This window comes from Festucalex cinctus, chromosome 2 (assembly GCF_051991245.1).
Source record: "Festucalex cinctus isolate MCC-2025b chromosome 2, RoL_Fcin_1.0, whole genome shotgun sequence".
Taxonomy (NCBI): domain Eukaryota; kingdom Metazoa; phylum Chordata; class Actinopteri; order Syngnathiformes; family Syngnathidae; genus Festucalex; species Festucalex cinctus.
The window spans coordinates 36,806,835-36,819,650 of NC_135412.1; the positions used below are offsets into that span (position 1 = coordinate 36,806,835).

Sequence of the window (12,816 nt, forward strand, 5' to 3'; positions counted from 1 at the left end):
CCCTATCCAATCCCATGATGACAACAAGAAGGACTTTTGCTTTACGAATCACAAATCACTGTAAGACTGTCAACAACTTAAATTGCTGTGGCTGAGTAAAAACAAAAAACACAGGGAGAGGGAGATGTGTGATGCAGCTTTAATTCAGGCCTCTACATTTCATAAGAAAGGATAAACTGTAAATTTCCATTCCCTTTTAATAATGAAGCATCACCCGTCTATATTGTTTCCCTCTTTCTTTCTCTCTCTCATATACAGTGTATGTGTACATATATATATATACAGTATTAAATAGGATGTATATTTTATTGTCGTTCAAAACAATTATGAATTAACTACTCTTATGTACAATATTTGTCTAACATGTTTGCCCGTCAGAAATGTAATTTTCTCCGTATAATGTCAGTTATATGGAAAACATCAACACTATTGTAAATTAGACACAATTTGATTTGTAATCTGGACTTTCTGCAAGCACTGGAAATCATTTCAGATATTTGCTCGGCAACATTTTACAGTTAAATTCAAGACCACAGAGACTACGGTTCTCAAAAACAAAAACAAGGATGCAATGATTCTACACGAAAACATTACTCTTGAACTCTGGTTTTGGTAACTTTTTCATTCAAATAAACTGAATTAAGCTGACAGGAAAGGGCAAAGGAAGCAAAGAAGTCTTCCTCAATTACCAGCTGTTTCTGTTTTTTTTTTTGCAAATGAAGAACTGGTATAAACATGAATGTCCGTTAAGTAGGGAGTCTCGACCAAGTTGGACATGCGCTTTGTGGCAGGAAGAATGTGAGATTGGACAGTCACTTGGCATGAACACAACAAATAGAGAGAATCCTTCTTGCTGCTCCATTGGTTTACTTCTCAGTTGATGCCAGTATGTGAGGGACAGAGTGAAGTTCTGCAAAGACAAGACAAAGCAGAAATCCAGTTCAAAGTTGCAACAGCGAAGGATTTGTTTGAATATACTATCTTGGATCTTGCTTGGTAATGATGCCAAATTTCAATCTGATATAACGGAGGAAGGAGGGCCAACTGGAATCTGATGCGGAAACAGAAGCCACAGCTATGAGTTTCGCTTTCGTTTTTGATGCGCCGCAATCAAAACCCAAAACTGCAAGCCCATAAACAATGGAGACTGCCTATATTGGAAAGGGAGATTATTAAGAAGCGCAAACAACAGTCCCCAACCTCCAAATAAGAAGATTCCTGTAATGTTTGTTGTAATTTAGTTCATTAACCCAGAATGGGGCAGAAAAAAAAAAAGAGCTTAGCATCGGGACCAGGCTGGCCAGTGAATAGCAAAAATTTGAAAAATTTGAAATGTATTGGAAAATAATATGATTAATTAAATAGATAATTAACCCCAGAAAAATCTTCAAAAAAACAAACAAACAAACAAACAAACAAACAAACCAATAAGACTACAATGTGCATTTTCCATGAAAGAAACATATTTCTTGAGCAAATATTTTTAAAAAGATATTGGGGGGGGGGGGGGGGGGAAATTAATGAATAGGTGAACTATGTTGAATTATTTTCATTATTAAAATAAACAATTAAATATTTTACATGCATTTTAGCTTGTTTGTTGTTATTGTTATTGTTTTGACCTCATCAACTTACGGCCAGGCTCATCTGTCTTTTTTGAAAGGCGGCACTTTACAAAGGTTTGCCCACCCTTGGCTTACGTTAAAGGCACAGCGAAGAAAACTACTAGCTTATCTTGTTGGAAAAATTGTATGAATAAAATGAAATATGAATTCAATGGAATGGAAGGAATGCAGGAACACATTACAGCAGAAGAAATGGATAACATGTTTTCATTCAACAAGAGCAAATAACTGAACTTTTCTTGGTGAAAAGGAGCCCCCAAATTAGTACCGTATATTTTGTCAGAATTAGACGCTGGACTTTTTAGGTGTTGAGGTGTTTTTTTTTTCAGGGCGAAGTGGTTAAAATGATATTTTTACCGTTTTCTCAACAGGCTTTAGCATGCATGACAATGGGGTATATGCAACGGAAGAGGCGGGACTGTTTTTGCACATCAGCTTTCAGTTTGCGACGCGTGGGCTGCGTCAAAATACTTGTGCTTCCTACTTTGTGCCCCTCGGTTGTGCGTTCGCAACCCGGACCGGAACCAAACTCATGTGCAAAATCACGGAAGTCGGAAGTCCCGCCTCTTCCGTGGCATATACCCCATAGACTGCATTATCGTACTAATGCTATGTCTTCTTGTCCTTTTTAATCTGAATGTCCAGTCAACATTTTACATTGTTGTCCCATTACTAACAGTTTCTTTCATTTCCCCTTCAGATTCATGAACCAAACATCGGCAATGGCGTTAAAATCCAGTAGCGTAACTTGATTCCCGATGATCTTCCTCATCCTATGCAGTGGTTAATAGCCCTTGCTTTTTGATACAAGACTCAGAGAGAAGTGTGTGCGCCGTGTCACGTCTGGGTCGTCACATACCTACGACTTTGGGGCTTCTTAGAAGAGACCGCAGTCCTTAAGGTTCTCCTTGATAATGATGTCTGTGACAGCGTTGAACACAATCTCAACGTTCTTTGTGTCTGTGGCACAGGTCAAGTGGGAGTAGATTTCTTTCACGCCCTTCTTCATGTTCAACTCCAAAAACTGCGCCTTGATGTAGTTGCTGGCGTCGTCGTACGTATTTGGGCCTACAATACATTGACATGAAGTCATTCTTTAAAGATTCTTGCTTTGTCTCAGGCACAGCTGGCAGATACTTGAAAGTAACAATATGTAAGAGCATGATGTTAACAAAACATTTTCGGAAATGGCTATGGAACATTGTGAGAATGTCAACTCCAGGTGTGCTAGCTTAGTGATATTGGTGGACAAGCCAAGACTTATGTTTGTAGTAGCATTTAAGCTAATTGAGTGACTCCCAAGCATTGATAATTTATCAGTTGTACCATGGGAAACTATCCAATTTCACTTAGTCCCAAAGTGATTGTCTAGTTACTGGAAATAATTTGAATTTGTTCCTCTATCTACGCCAGAGATTTATCTTTTCGGACTACCAATGAAAATTAGCTTAACTTAGCTAACACGGGCACACTTCCATTGTAAATTGTTGATTAATGTATATTGTCCCTTTCCAAATAAATAGATCCAATTCAATAATGACAGGCAGAACAAATAAATTCTTCTTCGTCTCCTTCTTCTTTTCCTTTCGGCCAACGAAAATCTCCTGCACCCACCAACTACCCTGTTGTCTTCCCTCACTACATCCATCAGCTTTCTCTTAGGTCTTCCTTCGTGCCTTCTTTCCCAACATCTCAATACCCATCACCCTTCGACCAATATACTTGCTATCTCACCTCTGAACACCATCAGTCGGCGCTCTTTAACTTTTCTCCCCAAAACATCTAACCTTAGCTTTGCCTCTGATGAGCTCATCTATAATCTTACCCAATCCTGGTTACTCAACGCCTCAACATCTTCATTTCCACCACCTCAAGCTCTGCTTCCTGTCCTTTCTTCAGTGCCTCTGTCCTCTAATCTGTGTATCATCACTTTATTATAAACTTTCCCCTTCTCCCAGCCATAGCCAAAGTCATAGAGAGTTCCAGTTTAGTATGTTAACTCAATCTTTGGCTGTGAACTATATCTCTGGTGTAAAAATGACAGCAGATCGAGTGCCAAAAGTGCTCTCGACCCATGTTTTAGGATTATATGGGTTTACCATTATAGTCTGGGAAGCAGATGCTCAGGTGGACCTTCTTGATCTTGTCCTCAAAAAGATCCTTCTTGTTGAGGAACAGAACAATGGAGGTCAGTGCAAAGAACCTGTGGTTGCAGATACTGTTGAATAGATGAAGGGACTCGTGCATTCGGTTCTGAAACAGTCAAAGTTGAACAGCGTCACAGACTGGTTTTTAGGGTCCAGCTTTTAGCTCGTGGGTCGACTAAACTCACCACTTCGTCGTCCTCTACCAGCACCATGTCGTATGCGCTGAGAGCACCACAAAAAATGATGCAAGTCACGCCCTCGAAACAGTGGATCCACTTCTTTCTCTCGGACCTCTGGCCTCCCACATCGAACATCCTGTGCACCAAAGAGCGTGTTAGCGTCTTGCTTCTGAGGAGCGGGATGCCGTTTTTCCCAATTCCGTCCCTCACCGGAAGTGCAGCTCTTTGCAGGAGAACTGTTCTTCAATGATACCAGTTGTCTTGACTCGAGATCGCAGCACATCCTGTTCAGTGGGGAGGTATTCCGGTTTGCAGATTCTGTCCATTTCGTTGAGGTAACTAAAGGATAAAAACAAACAGATCACAGTCGCGCCTACGGAAAGTTTGCTTCTCGCTTGGATTTCAAGGACTGAAGACGCAGACTCACTAGCCGGCCGAGTCGTTGAGTTGGTACTCAGCGGCTCTTTCGAAGCCGGCCTGCACACCGGAGTCCTTCCACAGCTGTTTGATGACGTCAGCCAGCTCAGAAGGCATTGTGCCTTCCTCGATGGAATCGGACAAGTTCTGCAACTTCTGTGCGTTCTCCTGCAGTTTTTAGAGAAGGAAAATCATGTCAGAACCAAAACACTTACATGAGGAATTGAAGTGGTAAAATTCAGAGTTCGACTAAAATATTGTGGAATTATAACGACTCTAAAGTCAAAATGTCAGATGCTGTCAACCACAATTACTAGGGATATAACTATAATGGCAATATTGTGATTTCGCAATATTAAAACTGCCACAATATGTCGTTGTCGTCATGTCACGATATTAAAAGCAGCACATCGGTTAAAAAAAAAAAAAGTCAGGTGTCTGGTGGTTAGTTTTTTTTAGTGCAGTTTAATTTTCACAAGGCATGTTTTGGCCATTCTATGTTTAAAATCCACGCTAATGGTCAGATGAAGGGGCACGTAATATGCTTGTGAAGCAAGTCATTATGTGGAGGAACTCAATGTGTGCGTGCATTAGTAAGTAAGTGCCTCAATATTACGTGTTATTAGAGGTTGTAGGTTGTTTATACAAAATTGTTTTGTACAAAAGCACAATATTGTGGTTTTTTTTTGTTTGTTTTTTAATATGAGCTCATTTTTTTTACAATATTGTAACCTTTTTTTGTATCGCCAACCTTGATGTTTGGATCGTTACATCCCTAACAACTACAATATAGGAAAAGTGTGATGAGTACCATAGTTCTATGCCATATGCAAATTAGAGTGATCTGCATTTACCGAAGTGTGAAGATCTGTGTTCTCTGGACTGGTGAGTACTGTACACATTTGATGGATTTTAATTAAAGTCTAATATGTTGAATAACTTTGTCTTCGACTTAGAATGTCCAAAAGTCAACCGTCACCAACGGTGAGTAGAATTTTTTGTTTGTTTGTTTCATTTTGTAATCTGGTATATGGGAAAGTTATTTCTAAATACAAACAAATAATGCCTGCATTGTCTTGTATTTCATCTCAGAGGTTGTAACAGTAACTTAAAACTCATGCAGTCTTAGTGTCATCAGAGACCTGTCCAGAAGGAGAGCCAAAATCAATGCCCAGCATCTCCATGCCTCTGATGATAGCCAGAGCCGACTGCAGGATGTTGCCGTAGATGATTGCTCGGAACTCCAGCTGTTCCTCTTTTGTGTAACCACCCTGATGCAAAATCCTGGACGCAAAGTGGAGCGGAAACAGTTTGAAAGCCAATAACTCTACATTTCGGCCCAAATGGGATGACTCCAATATAAACTGAAAAGGCGAAAAATCAAGTTCACACCATTTCTAAACAACAATGCCTGCCTGATTCCAAACAAGTTCTGACAAATGTGAGTAAGAGGCGGATTGAACTATTGAGCAGAGAGGCGGGACATTCAGCCAACCAACTAATCAGATTCCAAAAACTTTAAGGCTCACTATGACTGTTGAGTGCTGACACTGTGGATGAAACCATAAATGCAATTTAGTGTTTGTTTACTTACTTCATTTGCTTAACAATGGTGCTTTTGCCCGACTCGCCAGCACCTGCAACGAGAGGGTAACGTTTAGCAGATGCTGTTTCTCTTCAGCATGGACGCCGTTCGGCCCATAAACGGCAGAAGAATGTGTTTTCAAGCAACTGCCAAAATCGCATAGAAATGTGGCTTCCTTCGCTGCCTGCTTAGTTACACATGGACACGCATCTCAACATTAGATTACAAAATAATTCACACAGTAAAGACACTGAGTCTTTTCATTCATAACCTCTTTAGCAATTCTTAAAATAATCGCCTAAGTCTTTTTTTTTTTTTTTTTTTCCCCAGAATTTTCAGGACACATAAAAAATTGAACCATTTGCATCACGAGATGATTTAGGCAAAATAATTGCAAAACAATGACTTGGGCAATTATTTTAAGAGGGTGACGAAATGCACGGAGCAACTTGACAATATCCCTATATGAACAATATCTCGGTGTATTTGAATTTGTTGTATGTGACAAGATGTCATTTGAAGGTGCACTGCTTGGATGGACGATTGTGTCTGCTGTGAAGTGGGTGAAAGTCGAACAAATGTTCATTTTTGTATGTCATCTGGGGGATCAACAGAGGCCTCCGCAAGTAGATCTGCTCTAAACCCGTTAGTTAATTGGATTGGCTCTGCTGTGATTCATTTAGACCAAAGGCTGTGATCTTTTAAGCGCCAACGCCCTTACATAAGAACCCAAACGTCTTTGCAGCTAATTTGTGCACTCTTCTCGCACTATCTAAAAATATGTGCATGATATCAGACTCCTGCAAACCTATCTTGATGAGCATATTTTTGTTTTTTCTGTGTTGTTCATTCATCTGTTGGTTTTGCAGCCTCATCTCACCACTGCTGTCTAATCTCTCTCAACCACTCGCAGGTGTGCCCAGGTGCCATCTTTCCAATAAACATATGGGAAACCAGCGTGCAACACACCGTCTTACATTCAAGTAGTGAGCACAGAAACCGTCTCATTGTCATTTCAAGCCATAATCATAATCTACATATGACACTATTTGAGATTTTCCACATCATCATCACCGCTGACGTCAATAAATGTTTTTTCAATCCTTAACGAATCTTTGTTAGCCTCTGTTGGTTAAACAGTCGAAGAAAGACATTTTTGAAAATTATTATTATAATTATTATTTCCACTTCGTGCTTGCTGGGTGACTTCCCTGAAGTTTTCTTTTGTCAGAAAATGTCATTCAAAGTGAGGTGTGAAAAGCAATAACTTTCTCCACCCGCACGAAAGCTCCGGTGAATCTTCAGGTGTTCACTTACCGAGCAGCAGAAGTTTGACCGTTTTGGAATCCTTGTCAGCATCCTCTTGGAGTTGCTTTTCCAGCTCCTTTGACTTTTTGTCCTCGGCACTAGCGCCAGCGCCCATTCTTTCTGCCTCCTCACACTCAAGATCCTCAAGGAAAGAAATTTTGCCGGCCCTCGTGATCTGTTGCAGAGAATCTTGGTGTGGCACTAATCGTGCCAAAAGGTGATTTCCGAGCGGAAGGGGATTGATTGGAAGGGAGGTGCTTGAGATTTTCAGGCTTGGCTGGCGTCTTCTTGAGACGATGATCAGATGGGACCCTCAGTTCAGAAGCTCTTGTCGAGCAGAAAGCCACTCTTTAATTCCCTCTTCTTAAACCCTTTAGGAAGGAGAGGGCCTCTTCCTGATTGGCCGGTCAATCTAATTAGTATAATGAATGTGAATGATGTCAAGGAAAGGGACGACAGTATAAACACTCTCACTTGAGAGATGCAGATTTTATTCTGGATTGGAACCAACAGTCCCATTTATTATTATTATTATTATCATTTTATTTTATTTTTATTTATGTGCAGACTAAGCATAGCAGAGAGCAAAGAATGGGCTGCACATTAGTATGTATTTCTTATTTGTACTCGTAAATTGATGAAATTTGAAGAGCGCCTCAATCTGTTTGTAATGTAATAATTATGAACAAAAAAAGGATCTGTAACAAATCAGTGAAGGTGTCGCCTCCTTCCATAGAGTTGCATTCGCTGCCTGTTGGATTCTTGACTCAAGTCACATGGACGAGCAAGGCGGGAGGCATTAAAGTCTCCTAAACTCCTTACAGTTAAGACGTTTAAATCTCAGGTGGTGCGGTGACTGCTAAATAGAGCAGCTGCCGCAGCACTGCGTTCGTTGCTTGGATGTCAGCGTTAGCGTGACCTAAATGTGTGTGCTATAGATTACATAATCCCTCTTTGAAACAAACAATGTCTGTTTTATGTCGAGTGAGAGTTGTGATGAGGCGAAGGTGAATGTTGGCTGATGGCAACAGGTCCTCCGTGAGTGGGTGATGGCTGCCGGTTCCAGCTGTGCGTGGGGGCCATCTTACGCTTGGCATGCTGTTGTTAGTGAAATACAAATAAAGATGCAGTATATTTTGGGCTACAAATGACGTCAGAAGCCTTTGTAGCGTTCATGTAATTGCTTTGGTGTCCCTAAGTGATGAAATTGTTGCATTTGAAACTCTGGATTCCAGACTTTCGTTAAAATTGTCATTCTAGTTTTGGATTTTAGAAAAGGGTTACATTTGAAGAGTTGAGAGAAAAAACTGATGTCTCTATTTTTTTTTCTATAATTGTTGTTGTTGTTTTTTTTAAATAATATTCGAATGTAAGATGGAAAAACTCAAGCTTTTTTATTTAACCTTTATTTAATCAGGTTGCTTCCGTTGATATTAAAAACCTCTTTTTCAAGAGAGACCTGGCCAAGATGGGCAGCAGCAAAAGAACACAAAGTTACAGACATACAGTACAAATTACCTCATAAATGAGCAATAAAATTGTTCAAACAGCCAAGCTAAAAACATCCACATTGTATGGAAACTGTTTCCATGTCTTTCAATTTAGATTTAAAACATTTAAGGACACATGTTCCTTGAGCTTTAAGTCATTCTGCAGAAGATTCCAGGCTGAGGGTGCGGAGTACCTTTTTACCAATTTCTGTCTTATCTCTTTCAACGAGGTAATTGATGTCATTGCCTCACAAAAATAGATACTTCCAAGAAAATTACATTCATGCATCAATTTTATATACCACTGAGATGGGCGCCCATCCAAACTCTGAAATCAGGGAGTCAGGGAGGTGACCAAGAACCTGATGGTCCCTCTGTCAGAGCGCCAGCAGTCCTCTGTGGCAAAAGCAGGACAACCATTTGTGCAACACTTTACCCATCAGGCTACTCCTTAGTAAAAGTCACACGGCAGGCAACCTGGAGTTTGCCGAAAAGCACCTGAAGAATTCTCAGATTTCCCAGACCACGAAGTAAGAAAATACTGTGGTCTGGTGAGACAAAAATTTTAACTTTTTGACTTGAACGCCTGGCGTCATGTAAAGAGGAGATCCAGGTACTGCTTATCATCTGACCAGTACCACCCCTACAAACAGTGAAGCACGGTGTTGGCAGCATCGTGCTGTGGGGATGATTTCCAGCAGTAGCAATTGTGAGACTAGTCAGGATTGGTCAGCAATGACTGCCTGGACGAAAGCCTGCTTCAGAGTGCTCAAAACCTCAGACTGGGGAGAAGGTTTAACTTCCAACAATGACCCTAAGCACACAGCCAAGACAACAAAGGAGTGGACCCAAGCCAGAGCCCAGACTTGAATTCCATCGACCATCTCTGGAGAGATCTGAAAATGGCTTTTGGGATGAGGCTCAAAACATTGTCCACTCATGTCAGTCACTCTGTTAAGCATGCAGTGCTAATTGTACGGGGCAGGCGGTTGGTGGCTTCAAAACGGGCTAACTACGGTGGCACATCGAGTGACGGCGACCAATCCCATTAGCCCGGGGATGGCGTAGCCCCGCTTTGTGCTCAGTCTCTGCGACGCTGATCTTTTGACGAGATTACTCAGAGAGCCTCAGCTCAGGCACAGAGGCCAAGGATTAACACTTGTCGTTTTGGTCTGCCAGTTACAATCTACAATACGTTGTATTAATACAGGGTAATTCAAAAAGAATGACCCTATGTCATGATCAAATATTTCGTAAATAAATGTATGAATCAGAATGAGGGAGTAGGTGTTTGAAAGATCAGATTTCCCAGTTTTCTATAATTGTCACGTGACACTGACAGACTCGTGCGTCTGGCAGTGACAGCAAAAAAAAAAAAAAGCTCTTTCTGCTTGGCCTCCTAAATCTCCTGACCTCACAGTTTGTGACTTTTTTTTTTTTTTCCCTCTGGGAGTTTGTAAAAGATAGTCTTTGTCCTGCCATTACCAACTGACCTGGAAAACTTACAAATTCAAATAACAACAGCAATCAATTCAATTGACTCCGATGAAGAATTCTCATATTGTATTGATGTTGTTTGTGCTGCAAGGGGAGGCCATATTGAGCACTTGTAACATGTGAAATAAAACTTGACTGTTAGTAGAATACTTTTATTATAAGTATTATTTTTTGCTATTTTTCCTTCATCGAATATTTGATCATGAAATAGGGTCATTCTTTTTGAATCACCCTGTAATAAACGTTGCTCGAAGATTGGTAAGGATGTGTTGGGTGGTCAAACTTCTCAAAGGACACAACAGCATGATGACCAATGTGTAAAATGTTGACAGTACAGTGTTGAGGGAAAAACTAGGTGTGTCACCTCTTCAATTGTGGCGCTTCATTGAGGTTGGACTCCACTTGGTTCCACCCACTGAGGAGCTCAGGTAGATTTCCTCCACGTTAATCTTTTAGCCTACCAACGACACAGGTGTACGTACGCTCACTGATGACGCATCGACATGCTTGCTGACACCATATTGTCACATTGCAATCTTTGCACCCTCAGTCTTTAATCAAATTTAAAAAAATAAATAATAATAATTTAAAAAAAACATACTTCTGGATGGCGTTGTCATACTGTAGCTATTGTTGTCTTTTGTCATTGATTTTCGTCTCTGGTCTCTCTGTCTGTCCACAGTCTAATTAAGTACCGTAAAGTGTTATTGTTGTGCAGTGGCAGCGCAAAACTTACTGGCTTCCACTAGAAAGCCATTAAATGTCAGGAAATGTATACGTAGAACATCTGAGCTTCCTTTGTGGCTAATCAGAGACACTTTAAATGGCGGCAAATGTGTGCAGACTTAGACATTTAACTAACACTAGTTTGAATGTGACTGGTTAATTATGAACACAGCCACAGCTCAGTCATAGGAGGGTGTGCACACTTGTGCAACTACAAATTTCAGGCGTTGCTTTTTAATTGCCCTCTCAAAAAAATAATAATTAATATACTTGAGTTACATAGGTTAGAGTTAACATTAATCGTAGAAAAGGTTTTGATTTGTCGTGATTTCATCTTTTGTTTTTGACATCACAAAAACATGGCATTTGAACAGGGGTGTGTAGACTTTTTATTTCCATTTACCAGCAGATTTTTTTTTTATTTTATATTTTATTTATTTATTTATTTTTATTTATTTTTATTTTTTTATGTTGTGTGTGGGCGAGTGGTTAGTACTTCCGCCTCCCAGTTCTGAGGACTCGGGTTCGAGTCCAGGCTCCAGCCTTCCTGGGTGGAGTTTGCATGTTCTCCCAGTGATCTTCATGCTTCATTGTGGACTTAAGGCCATTGAAAATAAATAAATAACTTAAAAGTTCTATACACCTTTGGATCACTGGCAGCTTACTTGCAAGCCTTTTGGTCGCTTGACGCTTCAGTCTTGAAAGGAAATGACGTCACAATTTCTGTTCTTCTCCGGGTACTCCGGTCTCCTCCCACATTCCAAAGACATGCATGGCAGGTTAATTGGGTGCTCTGAATTGTCCCTAGGTGTGCTTGTGAGTGTGGATGGTTGTTCGTCTCTGTGTGCCCTGCGATTGGCTGGTAACCCGTTCAGGGTGTCCCCCGCCTACTGCCCATAGCAAGCTCAGATAGTCTCCAGCGACCCTTGTGAGGAATAAGTGGTCAAGAAAATGGATGGATGATGTTGTGTGATTTGTTGTCTGGTTTGTTGTCTCTTCTCTCTGTCTGACCGTTGTATATAAAATCTATTGGCAAATAACATTAGACATGATTAAGCTTCCTATAGGGCTAAAAAACCATATTAGCTTCATGTACACAATCACATAGATGATATAGCCTACTTTGTTAATGCAAGTGAGGGGAATTAATAAGATAAAAAATATCCATCTTTTCAAAGATAAGAATGCTTGAAGAAATGCTTGTTACAATATGTGGTTGTAGTTTGTGCTGCCTTATACAGACAGCTATTCCTATAATTGTAACATTTCCTCTTGCTAAATTGATTTAGCTAACAACTGCATATTACAACCAAAAAGTCACTTTTGTTAACAGCTCTTCAACTATATACCCTTGGACTTTGCAGATGTCCCTAATGTTGTGACTGTCAGTAGACAGAGGACCTCTGTGTGCCCAAGGTCAGTTTCGATGGCGCTTGTGTTGCTTTTGCTGCTGCCGGAGAGGGATTAGCCACACAGACAGATTAACTGTAGAGGGAAGTGGGCTCAGGGTGATTTAATACAAGGAAACACTTCATTAACTTCTTGTTTGTCTGCTCATGTTTCAAACAGCATCACATTGACTTGCCGGATTGATCACGAAATTCAAGAAGTTGCAGTTGCTTCTATTTTAAACTCATCTTCCAGGGGAGAATGGCATGCAAAATCAACTCGTCTCATTTACATGTGATAATACTATACATTGGGTCAATATTGTACAGTATCATGTCCCTTGTTAAAACGTCATCATCCAAAGGCAAAGCTGCAGGGTACTGATAACAGACATAACAGACTGGGTTCATATAATGGGGTCATATAATGTGATCAAATGACTGAACAGTGGCT

The 12,816-nt window shown here is 40.4% G+C and overlaps 1 protein-coding gene across 1 annotated transcript; it reads right to left on the reverse strand.

The window, feature by feature from the left end:
• Positions 1–125: 125 nt before the first annotated feature.
• Positions 126–7,612, reverse strand: gnat2 (guanine nucleotide binding protein (G protein), alpha transducing activity polypeptide 2). The gene is made up of 9 exons (XM_077514916.1): positions 7,271–7,612; positions 5,963–6,005; positions 5,511–5,652; positions 4,379–4,536; positions 4,162–4,290; positions 3,958–4,087; positions 3,725–3,878; positions 2,485–2,693; positions 126–910 (listed from the first exon to the last, which is right to left on the reverse strand). The coding sequence occupies exons 1-8, from the start codon at positions 7,374–7,376 to the stop codon at positions 2,503–2,505; spliced, it is 1,053 nt and encodes a 350-aa protein (XP_077371042.1). The 5' UTR covers positions 7,377–7,612; the 3' UTR covers positions 126–910; positions 2,485–2,502.
• Positions 7,613–12,816: the final 5,204 nt, after the last annotated feature.